The sequence below is a fragment of the Tyto alba genome, unplaced genomic scaffold (assembly GCF_018691265.1).
Source record: "Tyto alba isolate M040663 unplaced genomic scaffold, T.alba_DEE_v4.0 Super-Scaffold_21, whole genome shotgun sequence".
NCBI classification, from domain to species: Eukaryota; Metazoa; Chordata; class Aves; order Strigiformes; family Tytonidae; genus Tyto; species Tyto alba.
The window spans coordinates 1,981,914-2,002,435 of NW_024881295.1; the positions used below are offsets into that span (position 1 = coordinate 1,981,914).

Here is a 20,522-nt window from a genome sequence, read left to right on the forward strand (position 1 = left end):
CATGCATTGCACTTGTCATATAATTGAGCTTAATTACACAAATCTTCATTGTCTGTGATAGATAATGATAGAAATTTGGAATCTCTACATTTCACTGCAAAATCAGTGCAGTTCCATCTGTCAAAAGCATATCCATTTCCAAGGAACTTGCTAAGCCATTAGTGATGCTATCCATGTTCTTAATAATCTGTAGGAACCTGCGTGCCTATAGGTACCTGTCCCTGTGGCTAGTTTTCAGTTCTGGCATAGTCTCCTATCCCAGACTCCTGTCCAATATGGAAATTGAGTATATTTTTGTAATATAACAGGGTGGGACAGCACAAGACAGCACATTCACAGCATTTAGTTGAATTACAGCACAGCTGAAATTGTTGCTTTTAGACTTTCAATTTGAAATAAGAGAGGAAAAAAATGAAAATCAGAATCTTCATCCTTATTGTCTTATGTCTGGGCTGTTTTTGAGAAAGTAATAGAAAATGAATGATATTGCTTCTACTAGTCATGCTCTATGTTATATAATAGATGATAAATCCTTCTGAGACTTGCAACTTTGCCATCCTTTTCACACACACATACTTCTGAAGTCCACAGCCTTCTCCAAATTATGTAGAAACACAGTCAGTTATTTCTGAGTAACTGATTTCTATGAGGTGTTTCTCATTTCTTCTGGTCATTTGCCAGGGACAGGATTATTTCCAACTCACAATTGTAGGTTTTTTCCTTAGTCCCCCTCCTTGCCCTTCAACGCCCTCTATTCATCTAAGCAAGCTGTGAAAAGTAGCATTTCAAGGTATTTATATGATAGAAGAGGACCTATTATCAAATTATGCCAATATTAGCCATCTGTTATTTTATCTATCAACATGCCCATTGCTTTCTTTGCCAGTGCATCTACAATGTCTCTTGATACCTTACACATCTAGAAGATAGTACCAGTGAGAGCTTCCATGATGAGGCCTTTGGACTCATTGGTTGAAAACAGATCACATCTGTTATTTCCTACAATGAAGGAAAAGAGTGGTTCTCTCTTTTCTAAAGTAGAAATCTGCACCTTCCAATATTCTCCTTCCCTTGATATAACCAGATAAGTAGTTAGAATGCAAATGATAACACATATACACACACACACACACACAGAGGGTGGTGGAGGGTACCTCCATCGACGGTCCAGGTAACAAGTGTGCCATTCCCTGGCCAATGATGCAATCACAGAATCACAGCTGTTTCTTTGTTCCCTCCATCAGGTGTTTCTTGTCTTGTGTTTGGGTTTCAGAGAAAGCATCATTTAATCACATATTTGTACCTGCTAAACTAGGCCTTGATCTGTGGCTGTGACATCAGCACTCTGAGCTGTGTTCAAGGAAAGCCTTGCACTGTAAAAGGGATTGGACAAAGCAGAATTTAAGAAGGACAGTGTCATGGTTTAAATCCGGCCGGCAGCCAAACACCACACAACCACTTGCTTCGCCCCCCCCAGGGAAAGGGGGAGAGAGTTGGAGGGGTAAGGGAAAGAAGACTCATAGGTTGAGATAAAAGCAGTTTAATAATTGAAATAAAATTAAATAAAAATAATAATGATAATAACAATAGTAATAATAGAAAATACAAATGAGTAACGCATGAGGTGATTGCTCCCTACCCACTGCCCAGTGCCCAGCCTGTTCCCGGCTAGCAATCCCAGAGAACAGAGAATCCTGAAATCACAACCCTGGAAGTGAGAGCAAGCTTCCCGATCAACTCTCATCTGCATACTGAGCATGATGTTAGATGACATGGAATATTCCAGCGGCCAGTTTGGGTCCGTTGCTTTGGCTATGCTCCCTCCCAGCTTCTTGTGCACCTGCGCACTAGCAGGACACGGGAAGTTGAAAAGTTCTTGATTTCTTACCAACAACTAAAAATATCAGTACATTATCAACATTCTTCTCATATCAAATCCTACACTGAATCCAAAACACAGCACTATTCTAGCTGCTGAGAGGGAAGGAAAAATAATAGCTCTATCCCAGCCGAAACCAGGACACAGATAAGAATAGCAGCAAAACCTTTCTAGGTATTCTCTTGCTTGCAGGCTTCTCTAAAACTCAGTGCTGTCGAGTTGTTACACTGCCTTTTGCGCAGATTTATCCTGAAATGCTTGTATTCTCCCACAGAAAGCTAAGTATGATCTGGTGATTAGTATGTGCCAAGGATTATTCTGGTTGCATAGTTTGCATGCAGCCAAACTGCTTTGGAAGGAGAGCTTCGCTGCGGAGAAGTGAGTTGTGTCATCTGAGTCAGAAAAAGGTCCTGGCCGATTTCATTCCTAGAATAGACATTATATTAATAATCCTTTCCCATCCACTTGCAGATCTTTTTACAAAGAGAGAAAACACTGATTATTTTTTTCTTTTTTAATCAGCAGAAAGATTTGCAGAAGTTTAAGCATGAAAGGAAAAAAAAAAAAAAAGATCAAGCAGCAGAGAACAACTGCTCTGCATTGTCACAGGGTGCAAGAACATACAACTACAAGGGCTAGAGTTCAGGTAGACTCTGAATTCAGGTAGACACTGGAGGTATTATTTCCCATAAGTGTGAAATACACATAAATAGGCAAAGAACATAAAATATTTTAATGCATTTCCTCTGAGCTATTACAACTAAGCGTTGGTCCTTTCCATAGAGAGGCACTGTTTTACTATGAATGGATGAACCACTTATGTTTCAGAAGAGCTTGGCACAGTCTGGTGCCGAAGTGCTGGGTATTGCTGCCCCATTTCCAATCACAATTATCCATATAATTCTCCTTGTGAAGTTGTATATTTCAGAGCCAAATCCAGAGCCCCGAATCTCAGCTGCTTGAAAACACAGCCAAAAGTCCACCTGATCATCAAATTTATGATTTCAAGTAACATTTTCTAAAAACTAAGTCTGGAAATTAGGGAATATAGACTTCAGAGCAAATTTAAAAAAAAAAAAAAAAGCAAACACGAAAACCCCAAAAACTTATATCCTAAAAAGAATACATGGTTTCTGAACAGGCTTTATTTTTAACATTGGACTGGCTTTCAATGCAATCCTGACATATCTTACCCTAAATCGAATTTTTATCTTAAGATTAAGATGGATAGTTTATTCCTCACTTCATGCCAGATTTGTACTTCATCTTAACTTTTCTGCCTCCATCATAACCAGTTCTGATACACTTATGGACAATAAATGCATTCCTCTATACATGACATTTCACTAAGCTAGTCCATGCAAACTTTCCTAATAATTTCTTGTAAGATCCACATTCTCCATATTCTGGCTGTGCTAGTTATTATTCTCTGTACTTGTTACAGCTGATATTCAGGTTCAACATGGTTAGCTTGAACTCTTCATATTATTACAGATAAGGGTATTTTTCCTATAGAATAGTAGTAAAATGTTTCATCTCTACTGGAAATATTTATCCAATACATTCTAGGACTGCAGCACTTCTTTTTCTTTTTTTTTTTTTTTTTTTTTTTTCCACAGCCATGCTGCAGTGGCAGATCCCTGTCACTTAGCATTGACTGAAGTGTACAGGTCTTTTGTCATTTCCAACTGCTAAACTCCCAGGTTAATTCTTGTTATTAGTCTGTTCTGCTGCACTTTCTGCTGTTCCATTTTATTCTGTTTCTTTTGCTACAGTCCTCCTCAGGTCATACAGTTCTTACTGTATTAGGCTTGGATCTTCACCAGTTTTGACGTCTTCCAGTGTTGCATTATTCAGACGTAACTTTATGTCACTTTAGGCATTATTGGTAGATGTCTGCATTTTGCAACAAGGACACTACTGAATGTATTACACGTGACATTTTTTTCTAAAAAGCTTGCTAATTTTATATGTGGAATCCTAATCAAATGTTTTAAGAAAATCCTAATTTCAGATGAGCCAGTCTTCTCAGAGAAAGCTGACCAGGATGAGTTATCCTTGTGAATATATTCACATTGGGTTTTTCCTCTCATTGACCTCTGTGATTTGTATTACCTTTTCCTTCAAAATTTGCTTGAAAACTGCCTATGTTACTGAGGTGAGTATAGCAGTCTGTATCTTGTCTAGATACAAGGAACAGGCAGTGTATCTCTGAGATGGTATTTGGGGAGCGTTAGCTGGTCCCTTGTCTGTAGCAGTCAGTGAGCCTCCAGAAGCCCTGAGCCAGAATAAATGTCATCTGACAGCAAATGGAAGGTGCTGTCACTTCATCAAGGCTGCATCTATGCTTTACTGGCCCTTTGAAGAAGACTGGGTGCTTTAGAACCAACAAAGTAAATGGGAATGATCAAATGTCAGAGTTACAGTACTTAGCACCAGCTTTAACACCAGCTGGCAAAGGCCTGTGACCCAGAGGAGTCCTCTGGGATCACAGATGCCTACACATTACTTGTGTCTCATATCAAACATTGCTAAATGGCATAAATTATACCTAATTTTCCTGTAATTAATAATTTCAAACTTATAAAAAGAAATTCAATAACAAACAGGCCTATTCATGCTCCGAACCTGCTTCCCACATCCAAGGGAAATGGATGCTATTCTCACACAGTGAAGCTGCATTGAAAATATTTTCTTGGTCTCTCAAGATCCTTTGTTTAATTAGGTATCAGAAGTGGCTTTTGCAGATTTTTTTCTGTAAGGGTAACGGTGTCATTAACATTTTTCTAAATTTCATTTTCATAATATAGTCAGAATCTGGCCTTGAACAAACATCCTCCTGAACTGGCAAAGGGGCTTCCATAGGAAAGGTTCAGCAGAGCTTCATCTCAGCCACCAACACCAGATCCAGTTTACCCACCCATCCTATGCCCAAGCTCTACAGACCTTTTGTTTTTAGCTCTCCTTCTGCCTCTTTGAAATATCTGCAGCTTTTTCACACATATTTTGTGTTGTTGAGGATCCACTGCAAGGTGCGGTTTCTACTTTGCCATGTCCAATGACACTGCAGAAATAGTCAGTAAAGTCTCCTCCTATGGTAAACCTGAACAAGGAGAGAAAGTCAGATTTAGTTTAATTCCTGACCGATGCAATGCAATCGGTATCACTGCCATGAAAGGCAGAGTGGCACCTGGCCTTGCTGCTAAGCTATAGTACTGTCAGTGGGGTTAGAAGTTGCCTTATTGGAGTATCCTTCCCATTCCTTAATTTTCTTCCCCAGACCTCAACAAAAGCATACGGGCTATGCTTTCCCATCCAGAGTCCTTCTCCTTCTTTGGTAGTCTCCATTCAGTGGTGCTGACATCACACTCTCTCTTGTACCTGCCCGGTGTATCCTTTCTTTTGCCACTGAACTCCATCCAGCCATATTCCTCCTTCCCCTCCAGAACTACAGCTGTGTTCTCTTTTGCCATCCTGATGTGATACACCTGTGTTCCCACATGACTTATAGGCTCCCTTTGACTTTGTCACAGGGATGTGCTTCCAGATGTTGCATCACAGTGACTTGCTGAAATAGGCTTACATGTCTGTGCTATGTTCCACGTTGTTAAACCACTTCCACTTGTTCTCGCTCTTAGAGTATGTGAGACCAAGTAAGTAGTAATGACTTTCTGATTGTGAAATGAGATAATCCTAGAAAGGAAACAAACAGTTATAATACATTAAATTTACATTTTCTTCACTAGAAGCACACAGAACGCTTAGTGCTAAATAGCCAACAGACCAGTGTGTGTAAAGCCACACCATCTCTTTCCACAGCTTCAGAGGCTGAATTTTTCCATTTTTATTTCATTTCATCTCTGTTCCTGGGGATTCTTATGAATCAACTACGTAGAATAATACACTTGTGATACCATTAAAGCTATACAGTGTAGTTAGCCAGGTGTTACTTGATACCTGGAGACACTTTTCAATTCCAATTGTGATGTGAAAACCTTTTCAGTTTTTGCCAAAGCAATGGCTCTCACAAATAAACGTCTGTTCTACTTGCTTGGTCTTGGATTGTGTGCTAAATGCCTTTAAAACATAAGTAAGCTAGGCAGAGAGTTTGCTCCTTCGCATGGGAACATCCTTGGAGAGAGAAGGCTCCAGGTGCAAGACTTCAAGCACCAAGATACGTCTGTCTGTGAAGGTGTTTGCTACCATACAGAGATATTTGGTGTATACAGCTAGCAGTAGATTATAGACCCCCAAAGACATCTAACATGAGAAGACCCATCAGCCCTTTGGCATACAGGTTAAGAAACTCTAGAAGCAGCCCTATGAATTTAGATCTCACCAGTTTTTCCTTGCTGTCAATGATCACCAGGTCTGAATTCATGTCAGTACATTCTTTACGGGAGGCATTCCAGTCAATTTTTTTCTTCATTTGAGAAAAGAAGTAGCATTTTCCCCCATTTTTTTTCCAGTGTTGGGGGCAGCCTGCAGGAGGGAAGAACAGGTATGAAAAAATCCATGTGCTCACTAACAAAAGGATCCCATTACAAAAGAAAGTTAAGAGAGTAAATTAGAGCCAGAAGAGTACCTGTGAGGTCCTGCTTATAATTTTCACCAGACCAACGGGGTTCCCTGGCAATCTCTGTAGCTAATACCAGCCCAGGAGTCACTAGGCATGAGTGAGGAGGAGGAGACAGACAAGGAGATTCACAGATAACATTATCCAGCCTTTTAAATCTTTGCTCACGGGATAAAGACAAATGGTCAGGGTAAAAAGCAGCTTTCAGTTTTTAAATGTCTTCTCTGCCTTCTGTAACATATGGCAATAGTGATGCTACTTAAAGACATTTCTCTCCATTGCCAGGCAGGGTCCCAGGAGGAACAGAGAATGGGACCTGGAAAGGGTGGTATGATTCAGGGAGATAGGGACTGCATGTTATAGCTTTGTTGGTTATCCTGCATCTCCTAAACAACAAAAGGGAATTGCACTTATTTAAATGTTAAGAATGGAGGGGTATTTGAAAAGCAGTACATGCACATCGATCCATCACACTCACTACGATGCTGTGATACCAAAAGGATTGTTATATTCATGTCCATTCACCTCACCGTGGGCTCCTCCGTACTAGTGTGAGAGAGTAATCAGTTCTTACCTCTGAAACTGTAATGCAGTGGTGACCAAGCACTGCTTTTAAAGAAGATGAAAATGTGAAATGTCTCTGGACTTAAGAGCTCATCGTATGAGTGTACAAGATAAGGTTGTTTATTCCTGTGATGTCAGAGGTTTTTTTTGGTTTCTCTTTTTTTTTTTTTTTTTCTGAACAAAATCTAGACACCCTCTCCCAGCCCCCCTCCATCTTAAAAGGCAATCTAACAGGCTTCTAGAAACTGTCTTTTGAATGACAGAAGATTACCTACCTAGTGCCTCTTCATAAGTGGTGGAGAATGTTTCTGAGTCAGGTGGGCTGCTTGCATTTGGATAGTCTGGAAATAGGAATACAATTTCTGCTTTGAATGGCTGGCCATTTTGCTGTACACCATCAGAGCTCTTCTGGACATCTTTGACCCCCACCATCATCCCACACAGAATGCCTACTCCTCACCTTTTTTTCTTCTCCATTTTAAAAACCCAAACCTGTAGTGCCATACTATGGAGCAGATTTCTAAAGAGTCTAACTCTGGAATTTAACAAAAAATGCTCCGCACATTTTCAGAGTAGTGGTAAATGTGGTGTACAGTATACGCATAACTATAGCAATAAGAAATAAGCCATTTTTGAGAGATCAGTGCTCAAGCCAATCTGTTCTTGCTTAAGTATGCTCCCACACAGATTGGAGCTGCGGACACTGTTGGCTCCTACCCCGAACAGCTGGGGTGAGATATTCAGGCAGAGCACACCCCATGCCCCAGCTGGAAGCTTATCTAATGACGTTGCTCCCCTAGACCAAAACACAACAACAGTGTTCATTTTAGGTTTTAAAGCATATACCCAGCCTGAAATAGCATTGATTTTCCTCTTCTTCTAACACAGTGGTTGTGAGGGATTTGTGCTCCATGGGAGGTTTCTGGCTCCAAGAAAAAGGGGCCATGGAGGGCGGCTTACAAATTTATTCATATTACCTGATGACTAGCTGGACTGCATGAATTTATCACAAAGAAAAATGGAAAAGAAAATGTTTTGAGAGGGTGAAGAAAGTAGCTGAGGCCTCAGGTGAACTAAACTTATTCTTAGTTTACTATGGAAGCTCATGTGATTTTTATGTATTTTTCATGTCTTCTCAGGGCTTTGGTTTTTATCAGTTTAGAGACTCCCCCAGGAGTTTAGACCATGTTGAAAGTATACAGTTCAGGGATCACTCACAGTTAACAGGCTAAAGGAGGATTATGTTGTTCCAGGTGGCTCTGTGTAGCAGTAAGAAAATCTTGGTATTTTCCCAGATTCTCTGCTTAGGAAACCTTAGCTTTAGAGACACAGTTGCCCATGCCATGAATGGCTATTATTAGTTCAGTTGACTGGGAGATACTAAATTGTCTATAACAAATTTTAAGGAGGTATTTTTGAGGTTAACTGAAGTTAAAAAATTAAGGGATGAATAATAACATTAAAGAAACATTAAACTAAAAATTGTAGGGGTAGAATTCTTATACTTGAAACCGAAATTGATAAATTCCTTTTAAAAAAGAATATATAAAATAAGAAAAAGATTGAATTAAAGAAAGTTCTAAGAAGCTTGTACCAGAATGACACGGAGCGTGAAAGAACTGACATCTTTACAGACTTCATACTAGAGCCAAACGATAAAAGAAACAGAATATTAAAGGAAGAACTTTGTCTACAATCAGCAAGCTCAAAAATAAGATGAGGGAAAAGAAGTAGAGTGGCAGTTAGATTTGATGACACCTAATCTCTTCTGGACATTGAGGTTTGGTAGTGAAAGGATAGGTTACTAGCCCAAAGCATCCAAACTGCAACTATCAACAAGAGAGGTGGCAATCCCGAGCTCTTACTTTCCTTGGGGTCGAGCCACTTCCCTAGTACCTATGCATCCTTACAGATGCAAGACTCTATGGTGCAGTAGTTGATACGTTGAAAGGATTTCAGCCCACCAGAATGTAGTCGTAACTATGCTGACAAAAGTAACTATTGAGTTTGAGAGATGAGCATCTCTGTTACAGAGAATCTGGGTTTGCCCTGTACCCACCTCTGGCAAAAATAGGTTATTTTGTCATAAATGTAGCATCTCTTCTTCCAATTCATTTTCTGTAGCCAAATTTTAGTGACAGTAATCCTAAGGAGCATCTGTGCCCTGACTGAATAGCTGATTCTGGTAAGAAATTCAGTTTTCATAGAATGCTGCAGAAATTCATTATTTCATCAAGAAATAAAGAATACAGACAAGGCAAAGGTTTTCAGGAAAGGGAATACCTTTCACTAGGTGCACTTTTGCCTGCTGTGAGAAACAACCTGACCAGCCTTTACCATGTGAGGATTTTTTCTACCAACTCCATCTCACAGCATTCTTCATAACCAAAATGAAACAACTTTTATCCCTATGACAATCATAAATATAGATTTTTTTTGGCTGGCAGCTACAAATACTCCCAATGGCTGAAATATCCTCCCAACTGCTACATTAAATGATTCAGTAGAATACTCAACATTGAAATAAATAACAAATTTATGATTGTCTTATAAAACAGATCACTTCACCCCATAGAGCATAGACCCTACTGCCAAAAATGTCCAGAATGATTTCAAGGACCACTAGAGACTCCAAACTGAGCAGTGACAGAAGTGAATCTCAAATTTAGCACAAAGGATTAATCAGCTCCTTCAGTAAACCTAGAGCCAGACAGTGGGTGACAAAAGGAAGTAAGTATGAAATAACAGTATTATTCTGGGAAATGATTATATTTGCTTTCTCAGAAAAGAGAGCCACTGGACCAAGTTTCTCTGTTCTGTAATTTTGCTTAGGGTTCCCAGCATCTGAAGGGACCTAGGATTTTCTATACTGTTCTCTCTTTCTTTATAGCATTAGCTCTAATAAATAGCATTTTAAGTAATACTTTACAGAGTCTGAGAGCTCTTTTTTTTACTGGGATTGTAATGAGCTGGCATCTGGTGATAAACAGTTATCAAACTACTCTTTTACATATTGCTGAAGTATGAATTGTAAAAGCCACTATAGACTTCAAAACCACGCTGCGTAGGAAGTCCTACTAATCTACATTTCTTTCCTAATAGAAAGCAAGAACTAGACTCTTGCAGTTGTGAGAAAAAGCTTCACTGTAGCACCTAGAACCAAATACTGACAATGTATAATACTATTTTTACAATTCAAAGATCAAAGTTGATCAATAAAAGTCTAATTTTGCAGAGACTAAATTTTGTGATTTGCCCTTTTCTTTTTAGGGATTAGCTTCCAATATATTGGTATAGGAGAAGTTGAGTCTTGGATATCACTATTAAAAAAAAAAAACAAAAACAAAACCAAAAACAAAACCAACAACAACAACCAACCAAACAGAAAACCCAAAACAAACAAGGAAAGATGTATGTCTGAATATTTGAAAACAAAGGTACTTAAAGCTCTGGTATATAGAATTACATTCAAACCTGTATACAGAGATACACATGATAAAGTATGCATTACATTTTAAAGAGTATTAAAACAGATAATTGTGGTGGAAATAATGAAGTTAAAGCTGAGGACTGAGAAGTTGAGGAAGCAACCACGTGTTTGGAATAGGGCAAAACAGAATGTACTCTTCAGGAAAAATTCTCAAAAACATGATATGAACAAATATCAGGACCATTTCATTTAGAATATGAAGAAGCTGGGGTTTGCATATAGCCTGAGCCTGTGGGTAGAAACTTGAAGTACTGCTTGTAATTATATGCTGAATTCCTTAGTATATAATAGTACCAAATACTGGTACTAAAAGTACCTAACATAATTTTAAAGCACTGATTTCTGAGAAAAAAATAGAAATTAATGCATACTGGTATGCATTAAAAAAATGAACACCACCCTACTGATTCTTCTACTGGATGGAAATCAATTGAAAACACATAAATGGTGGGTCAAGATTTTCTTCTGGAATATTGTCACCTTTAACTCTGAAATCTGCCTGGGAGATGCAGACAGTAACATTTCTGCGAATGGTTCAAAGGCAGGAAACTTAAGAAATCATCAATGTGTTATTTTCTAATTGGAGCAACTTAACACTGAATTTTATGGTGCTTTAGTCATACGCTAACTGGGAACATCAAGGCTTTTTTTGCATTTTACTGAATCCCTAGAGCAACAAGGAAAAATAAAACAGAATAATTGGTTTGGAATTGTATGGTTTTCATGCATATATGCATTTATATGCATATATCTTGAGGCTGGATATCAGCTCCTAGTTTCAGAAAAAAGAAAAATGTAATTCATATGAAGGAGCATTTGAAACAAAGTCAGACCTGCCTGTTTATGGAAGACCAGCTCATGAACTGCAGTGCCAGTTTTTTACTTACCAGCAGATAAATTTTCTCTCAAGCAAAAAGAAAATAGTATGACACTACTATAAAAATCATAAAAATTTCTGGTCAGGTTCTACTGAGTAAAATTTTTGTAATTTTCTTGAACAGAAATGGAAAATGCCTTCTGGCCTGCAGAGCTCTTTTATAATAAATCAATATTAAGAGGTGACAGTTCACTTTTTAAAGTTGTTCATTAGGAACGGTATATTTGGCAAAACAAAACTGTATGGAAAACTCATATAAAATTAAAACTCAGAAATAAAACAGTCAAAATGACAACAGTTTTCATTTGGAGTACAACTGAAAACTGTGCGCTATTGAAATAAAAAACTAATTTGATTTAGTTTCTCAAGTTTGATCTAGATCTCAAGTTTCTTAGGAGTATTTTTTTGGTTCACTGAGGGAGTACTGAAATCAACAAAGTAACTATAACTGAAGCCAGACCTGAATTAAAGTCTAATGGCTCCTCATTCAACTCCTCAGTAATGCTAGCAATTTCATCTTGTTATGCTGTGTTGGTTTGTTTTGTTTTAATTTTGCCCTTCCTGTGGCATTTTACCTTTTTACAGGTCAGAGCACTATGAGACATCTGTCCTTTACGCTTTGGCTTGAAAAAGAAAAAAATAATTACATCCCCCAACACTATTTTTTAAGTTCCATGGATCAAAGGGTTTGGCATGTCCTCAGAAAGAGTTTCTCCATGTGCATCTCTGAGTAGGTTGCAAACTCTGGCACTTGATTGACTGATTGATTGTGGAAGCCTCCTAAGCTTGCTCAACTGTCAAAGGATTAAAAGAAACAAGCAACCACATCTGAAATTTAAAAATTATTCCTTGAAAATAATCAGAGGGAAGTATCACATGACTCTACTAAAATCTGTTGTTTTTTTTTTTTTTTTTTTCCTAATGGAGATTAGAATGCTTTATTTCTAAAAAAATATATATATCTTTTTATGTAGTTCAAAAATTGTTATGAACTGAGTGACATATATGCAGAGAGACCTAGTACTAGGCTTTTATTCAAGTAAAGGACAAACTAATTCCTTTAAGTTGTGACTTAGCCACCTCTTTCAAATGAGCTTTTATTCATATTTGTTTAAAGATTTTTGGTGTTGTGGACATCTTGGTGACATGATACAAGAGCATTGCCTTGAAATATTCTTACAGTTAGCAGTCATAATACTCATAATAGGCATTATCTAATCTTGACTTGTTTCTTCAAAACATTTGTATAATAAATTATTTATTGCTTGAACTTTGTCAGTTTTTTAATTGGGTTTTGGCTTTTTTTCTTTTGGAATTTTAAACCATCAAACCACTCTACTTTTTCACAGATTTCCTCTTACAGCCACAGTTGGCTAAAAGCTACTGTCCTGTGCCTTCAAACTAGCCTTCTGTTGCTACGGGGTTTGGATGTCGTGACTTAGGTGTCAGCCAGTGGGTGAGGGTCACAAATTCATTGCAGTTATTACATTTTTAGCAGGACTTACATAAGAGTATCAGACACACTGCTAAGACCAGTGGGGGGATTATCACAGCAACCAATACAGCGACACGTGTTCTGGAGCAATATCTTTTACCTACAGATAGAAAAAATAAAGATTGAGGTAACAAATGGAAAAGGAACCCTTTGTCTTCATTCAAAAATGCCCTTTTCAGGCTCACACTGAGACAACTTTTTCTTGTTAGACAAAGCCCTTCAGTGCTGTCCCCTCAGGTGTTTGTTCTTCTTGTAATAGATATGGTGTGGACATGTTTTTGTTTTTTTTTTTTCCATCACTGACATTCAACCTGAACCCTTCTCCCATTGCCTAGAATACTTTGTTAAATTCTGCTGTGCTTGATACTAGAGTTAAGTGCTCACTGGGATACTTACATGTCCTCCCAAAATACTATGAAAGCAAAACCCAATCAACCTACCAGATAAAGGTCCTGCCGTGTAATACTCCTCAACACAGCAAATTTTTCAGAGGGGTTGAACAGTCTCCTCTTTCTCTTTTGACTGTTTTTTATGGACTTATGTTCAGGATTTACATCAAGGGGATCCTTGTGATATTCATTAGTCTGTCACCTCAGTGGAAATTGGCTGGGTGCTATAGAGCAAAAGAAGGTCCCAGAGGGGACAAATAATATGTTGACTGGACTCATCAGATACTGAATTAAAAGTTAAAGGAGAGCTTTCCATCTCTTCTTGCTTCATATACCTGCTAGAGTATTTACTTATGCCTTCTGCTATCTTTGAAGTTTATGGTGTCTGTGTGACAATTAGGATCTGAAAATCAAATTGAGATTTTTGCTGCTATTACCCCCACTCTGTAAACAGTTTTAGATAAATGAGGAAGCCATCCTGAATCTTCATCCTAACTGCAGTGAATATCTGGTCTGTTCTGCCTGGTAACCTTATTTTCACACCTACTTGTGCATTACTATTTTAATTACTGAAATACTAAGAAGTTTCATACTTAGTATAGTATTAAACTAGACTGACTTTAAACCAGTCTTTGAAAGAAGAAGGCACTCGAGAAGAAGTCTGTGCTGTCAGGTTTTCTGCCTGAGAAGGTTTGGTCAGGTAATGGTTGCACCCTGAACAGATTTTTATTACAATAATCAACAGATCTATTTGATAGGTGCAAAATATCTACTGATACTCCAGTTCATGTGCTTCCCAACGAGACTGGGAAGGGTGGAGAGAAGTTTTAGTCACACAAATGAAGCTTGTTGGAAGGAGGTGGGTGACCAGGAATCCTAAGGGGGCAATTCCATCAGTGGTCCCAGTACCCTGTGCAAGACTGGAGGGAGAAATGGAAAAGCAGCATTTTAGCACTTGGCTGAGAATATGGAGTAAGGATCCAGATTCCCGATTCTTCAGGAATTTGGGACACATTCGGTGCAGTGTCCAAACACTCTGAAGGAACAGATTTCATCTTAACTATAAAGGAGTCAAGCTGATGGACATGACATCTAAAAGGTTTTATGTAACATTTAAGATTAATAAGAGCAAGCTGTCAGAGGCTGAAGGTTGTAAGTAACTCTTAAAATGAGGAAAGGGAAGCTTTCCTGTGTGGACTTCAAAACCACTGTGTTCTCAGGAAAAGGAAAGACTAGAGTGTAGAAACAGTCGAGCAGAAAATGCAAAACTGACTGTCATTTAAATGAAGTGTTAAGAAGTAAACAATGTATGTGGCACACCAGCTTCCACACATATACTAGAAGTCTGAAAAATAAGATGGGAAGACCTGGAATGTCCCACCCTAGGCTAAAATAATCAGATGTCAAGCAGATGAAAATGGGTGGCTTCTGCCATCTGAGGTACCCTCAGGTATCAGATAACAGCACAGACCTGGAAGATATTACACAGGACCTCCAAGAATCTGTGGTCTTCCAGATTTGCATTCTGAATCTAGATCGAATGTCCCGATGCTTCCCAGATGGCTCTGGACACCTGTAGTTAGGTAGCTGAACATCATCCCAATCTGCTATGTATATGAGGAAAGGGTTAAAAGGAAGAGAGTCATCACAGCACTAGACTACATAAGGAAGAACAGAGTGCTAATGGGTAAAAGAGAGGAACTACAGGAAGGAGAGGGCATTTATCAAAGAGAAGCTACAATGAATGGCTAAGAGAATGAAGTCCATACAGGCAGACCACATATTATTGAAGGATAACATCGTGGGAACACATGGCCAATAGAAGGCACCTACCAAGAACGATCTGGGAACAGGCAAAAGAAAGCTGACACAGCTATTAGAAGCAGATTGCCAATTTTCCATAGATGTAGACATTAAATGAGGAAAACAGAATGCATCACAAACCCTGGAAGATCGAAGATTATATATAAGAAAAAGCAATTGGACAGAAAGGAATTTGAGGAGGAAAATACCTCAAACATGTGCTTTCAAACATGTGTTTCAAAGACATTGTGTCTTCAAACACATGAAGAGAAGGTATTTTGCTGGAGATCTGTAGGCCAGTGGATGGTAGGCTATCCAGGAAGCATTCTGAAGATAAGGTCATAGTAGAGAAGCTAAATTAATCCCTCATATCAGGGTTGACTGAGTAAGAACTGGGTAGATCTTCCATTTCAGGGCACTTTGTTGTGAGGAGCCACATGAACTGGAAGACATATGGCCCAAATTTAAAAAATGGACATACTAGCAAGAGACATTAGGTGTGAGATAGCTGGATTACTAATGCCATTTTGTAATCCCACTCTTAAAGCTATTTTTGCACCCAGAGACTAGAAGGTAACAGATCTAATGTGAATTAAAAATTTAAAAATAAAGAAATTCTAGAGGACATCTGTGAAGTTCAGGTCTGCTGTCCTGACCACACAGTCACAGAATCGTTTAGGTTGGAAGTGACCTTTTCAGATCACCTAGTCCGACTTCCCTGCTCAGGTGTAGTCAACTAGAGCAGGTTGTCCAGCACCACGCACAGCCAGGTTTTGAATATCTTCTAGGATGAAGACTCTACAACCTCACACGTTAGGAATTATTCAGAAGGAAAACAAACAAAGATCAGGGATGTTTTGTCTGCCATATGGTTTTATAAATCCGCGATTCACCTCTGCCTTCAATGGTGCATGCAGTTCTACTACCCCTGTTTCAAAAAGCATATAGGAAAATGTTCAGAGAATGGAAGCAGTAAATGACAGTGTAGATGGGTTCTGCAGTATGGAAAAGAGATGACTTAAGAAGAATCTATGTCAGAGTTATATAAAGTCCCGAGTGTCATGGAGACTTGGATAGGGTTTGGCTGCTTACTGTCTCTTTCAGTGAACAACAGCTGAATCTAATAGGAGACCAGTTCAGAGTAAGAGAAATACAGCTGGTTCTTCATGTGATGTTAAAAAGAACTGTGGAACCCTTCGTCAAAGGATATTATAGAAATCAGGGCTGTGCATAGACCCAAGGGGAGATTGGGCAAGTTTGCAGAAAGAAATACACTGAGGGTACATAAATAGAAACATATCTGTCTTGGGAAATCCCTGAGTAGATGCATGAATGTGAAAGTATTACAGGAAGGTATCATATATACCTACCCTCTTCTTATTCACCTCTAGTTGTTCACTCATGCCAGCTATTAGAGACAGGAGGCTGGGCTAGGTGGTTTCTTGGTCTGACCCAAAAGGTTGCTGCGTTCTTATACCAGTGAAGCCAACAAGTGTTTAGTTGCATATAACGTGACACATCAACTGCCCCCTGCTCTGGCTATGTGAAGCAGACAACTGTATCTTCCCATCTCCCATATGGCTTTATATCACTGCATTTTTGGAAAATAAGGAATGGCCACCTCTCCCCTCATTGTTTAAATTCATATCAATTTAGCAGACGGCTAAAAACTCACCGGGTGATGTGTAGTGAGCTGCAGCATTTGTGTCTCGTGACTGCACTTTCACTTCCGCGTATGTAGAATCTACAACCAGGCAAAAATAACAAAGAACAGAGAAAATTGAGAAACAACTTAAATGGAACAAAAATGACTGAAAGGATGAGGAAAAAGGAGGAGAAATTCTAAACACATGACAGCAAGTGATTTATGTGACTGTGTAAACTATGCTCAATATTTTTGTCCATTGCATTCACACCTTAGAGGACTTGCTATAGGCAGAAACAGATCTGGTTTATCTTCAGTTCAGGCAATAACAGAGGAGACATGGACACATGCACACACCTTTTAAATATAAAGAGAAGTGGAGAAAAATGTCTAAGGTTGTCTGATCGTACTATTTGATTCACATCCATATGTGAGTGGTGGGAATGGCTACAACATTGAAGCAAACCGGAGAACTGCAGATTATGCTAAATTTGAATGAGTTACTGGTTAATGATAAAACAGGGAGAAAAGTGAAAACTGTTCTAATATCTGGATATAATAAATATAAATCAGTATACAGAAAGCATCTGGGGAAGGAAGGAAGGGCAGGGACACATAAAAAGGGGGTAGAAAGTAGGAAATACAATATTGAAATTTTATAAAACACTGAAAGTCATCCTGATATACAGCACTGAGCCCATTTTTTTTCTATCACTGTACAGAGTTAATGTCTTCTATGCATTTAAGGGCATTCTTCTGGCTTATGGAATTAGTTTTATTCATTTGAGAACACTGCATTTGATCGTGGGAATCCACTATCAAAGATAAAATATCAAACTGGAAGAAAAAGAAAATAAGACAGAAAGCAGTGTTTGAGCTCTTTTCTGTAAGATATGTGTAATCACTGGGAAATACTGTGCATAAATTAAGTAAACACATGGAAAAAAAAGAGTAGATAGGGGTTCTCCAGAAAAGAACAAGGAGAGAAACATAAAAATGCTATTAAAACAGTATAAAAACCGTAAACAGGGGTGCGTGGATTAAAATATAAGGAAAATGTAACTTTTAATCAAGTTTTAAATTAACTTTTAATATTGTGGGTAGCTATGGCTATTCAGCCATGAAGTAATCTGTTGAAAGAGATGGTAGAAACAGTGTTTCCTGGGGCATGAGAAACTCCAGCCATCTGAAAATAGATGCCAAGGGATCACACTTTATGCAAAGGACAAGCACAAGATATCAAGAAATAGGAACTACTATTTTGGTCAAAGAGATAGTAAGGTTGAAAAGGGAAGAAAAAAAAGTAATGAAGCACAAAGTGTATGAAGCCTGCTATTTTAGGATGTAATTTTATGCAGATGTAGCAAAACCAGTGCAAAGGTTTATTAAATAATTCCTAGTGCATTAAAGAAATATAAATTTTAGGTTAGAATTTTGGAAAGTCATTTATACTAAAACAAACTAAATCTGTCCATGAAACATTTTATGCTTAATTTACTAAACCAGTAGTCTGTACAGACGAAGACAGGAGGAAAAAACCCTGAATCAATACCTGCTATGCTCAGCAGACAGAAACAGGCTACACATGAGACTGCTTCAAACAACAGAAACATGAGGCACTCAATCTCCTGATCAGTTTGCTGCAGGAATCAGTCTGCTACATGAGAACATGCCTGGTTCAGGGCTAATTGTTATTCAGCTGTGGAATAGTCTCCTAAATTGATAGCAACTACTCAATGTCACACAAGAAACTCCCGCTCACACTTGCACCTTAACAAATGAAAAGTAGACCTCATAGCAATCCCCTTTTTTGGGGGTAAAAAAACTACATTGACAATCCAGCTGCACATTTTTCACATCACTGGCCCTCACATTTCCTTCACCCTCTTTGGGGTTTTGGTGCTCCACAGCACTCTTTCAAAATATGTGGGAGGGAGGCTGAAAAATACAAAGAAAGCTCAGTGCAGACCGATTGACCTACCTTGGCCATCAGCGACCTTCTGTAGTCTGGGCTTGGTTGGTTCAGTCAGGTTCAAGTCAGCATAAACGAGATTTTCTGCCATTCTTGCCCCCCTTTCTTCTTTTTTCCTCTTGCTGTTCTTTTTAAAATGGTACTCTGGACTGAGGATGACTCATAGCTCCCTCCCCTCTCTAACCTTCAGGAGGAAGTTGTTTCCTCTTTTTGTCACAGAGAAACTTCTAACGAGAAAGCAAGCCTACTTCTAATTGATCTTTTGATAGTAGCGTGCTAAAGGTAAGGTTGTGGCTTTGATGGCCTTTGTTGGGAAGTGGTTCTGACATTAGTAGTATTTTGAGTTTCCAAATCTTGACACCTTGCCCACCCCACACTTCGTATTTTGAAAATCCAAGCTTCATTACATGAAATGGAAAGGAGAAGAAAAATACAGAGATTTGGAAGTCAGTCCTGGGAAGCAGAGTAAAGCTCTCAGGAGGGACCCATGGCACATCATGGGGAACAGCCCTACAGAGTCCAGAAGACAATGCTGTGAATCGTTGTTAGAGGAAATATCCCAGCTCATAGCAGCGTTTATCAATTGAAAATGCCAGATTTAGTTTTTGCGCTGGGGGCAGGTGTAATCTGCCAGGAGAAGCCTGATCACCCAGCCTGATCTGATGGTTGACAGCAGGCTCAGTGGGGGTCAGGAGTGTGCCCTGGGAGCCAAGAGGGCAAACCCCATCCCGGGGTGCATCAAACACAGCATGGCCAGCCCAGCAAAAGAGGTGACAATCCCACTGTATTCAACACTGGTGCAGCCTCACCTTGAGTGCTGGGTGCAGTTCTGGGCCTGTCATGGTTTAACCCCAGCTGGCAACTAAGTCCCACACAGCTACTCACTCACTCCCCTACTCCAGTGGGATGGGGGAGAGAATTAGAAGAGTAAAAGTGAGAAAACTCAAAGAGATAAAGACAGTTTAAAAGGTAAAGCAACAGCTAAAGCAAAAGCAAAGCAAGGAATTCATGCACCACTTCCCATGGACAGGCAGGTGCTCAGCCATCTCCAGGAAAGCAGGGCTCCATCACACGTAATGGTTACTTGGAAAGACAAAATACCATAACCCTGAACGTCCCTCACTTCCTCCTTCTTCCCCCAGCTTTATATGCTGAGCAGGACATCATATGGTCGGGGATATCCCTGTGGTCATTCGGGGTCAGCTGTCCCAGCTCTGTCCTCTCCCAACTTCTTGTGCACCCCCAGCCTGCTGGCTGGTGGAGTGGTGAGAGAAGCAGAAAAGGCCTTGACTCTGTGTTAAGGATTGCTCAGCAGTAACTAAAATATCCCTGAGTTATCAGCACTGTTTCCAGCACAAATCCAAAACATAGCCCCATACTTTCTACCATGAAGAAAATTAACTCTATCCCAGTCAAAACCAGCCCAGGGCCCCACCATTTAGGAAGAATGTGAAGGTCCTTGCATGTGTCTAGAGGAGGGCAACAAAGCTGGTGTAAGGGCTGGCAGGCATCTCCTGTGAGTAGTGGCCAAGGACTCCGGGTTTGTCTAGTTTAGAAAAGGCTGGGGGGCGACCGCATTGCTCTCTGCAGCTCCCTGAGGAGGGGATGTGGAGAGGGGGGTGCTGAGATCTTCTCCCTGGGACCCAGTGCCAGGACACGTGGGGATGGCTCAAAGCTGCACCAGGGGAGGATTAGCCTGGACATGAGGCAGCATGTCTTTACTGAGAGGGTGGTCAGACACTGGAACAGGCTTTCTGGAGAGGTGGTCCATGCCCCGAGCCTGTCAGTGTTTAACAACATGCTTTAACTTGGTCAGCCCAGAAGTGGTCAGG

General features: G+C 39.5%; 1 protein-coding gene across 1 annotated transcript; it reads right to left on the reverse strand.

Annotated features, from left to right (window-relative positions):
• Positions 1-1,540: 1,540 nt before the first annotated feature.
• LOC104367197 (C-type lectin domain family 5 member A-like) lies at positions 1,541-18,850 on the reverse strand. Its single transcript, XM_032995084.2, has 8 exons — positions 18,700-18,850; positions 16,749-16,817; positions 12,892-12,981; positions 7,295-7,360; positions 6,219-6,361; positions 5,463-5,572; positions 4,826-4,982; positions 1,541-2,305 (listed from the first exon to the last, which is right to left on the reverse strand). The coding sequence occupies exons 1-7, from the start codon at positions 18,779-18,781 to the stop codon at positions 4,835-4,837; spliced, it is 708 nt and encodes a 235-aa protein (XP_032850975.1). The 5' UTR covers positions 18,782-18,850; the 3' UTR covers positions 1,541-2,305; positions 4,826-4,834.
• Between the last annotated feature and the right edge of the window lie 1,672 nt (positions 18,851-20,522).

What these genes read in the sequence shown, in the direction of transcription:
- LOC104367197 (XM_032995084.2), bottom strand. Translation starts at nt 18,781, where the DNA reads ATGGCAGAAAATCTCGTTTATGCTGACTTGAACCTGACTGAACCAACC. An exon ending in GAAGGTCGCTGATGGCCAAG is followed by an intron (nt 16,818 to 18,699) that starts GTAGGTCAATCG and finishes GCCTGGTTGTAG; the next exon opens with ATTCTACATACGCGGAAGTG. An exon ending in AGTGTGTCTGATACTCTTAT is followed by an intron (nt 7,361 to 12,891) that starts GTAAGTCCTGCT and finishes TCCTATTTCCAG; the next exon opens with ACTATCCAAATGCAAGCAGC.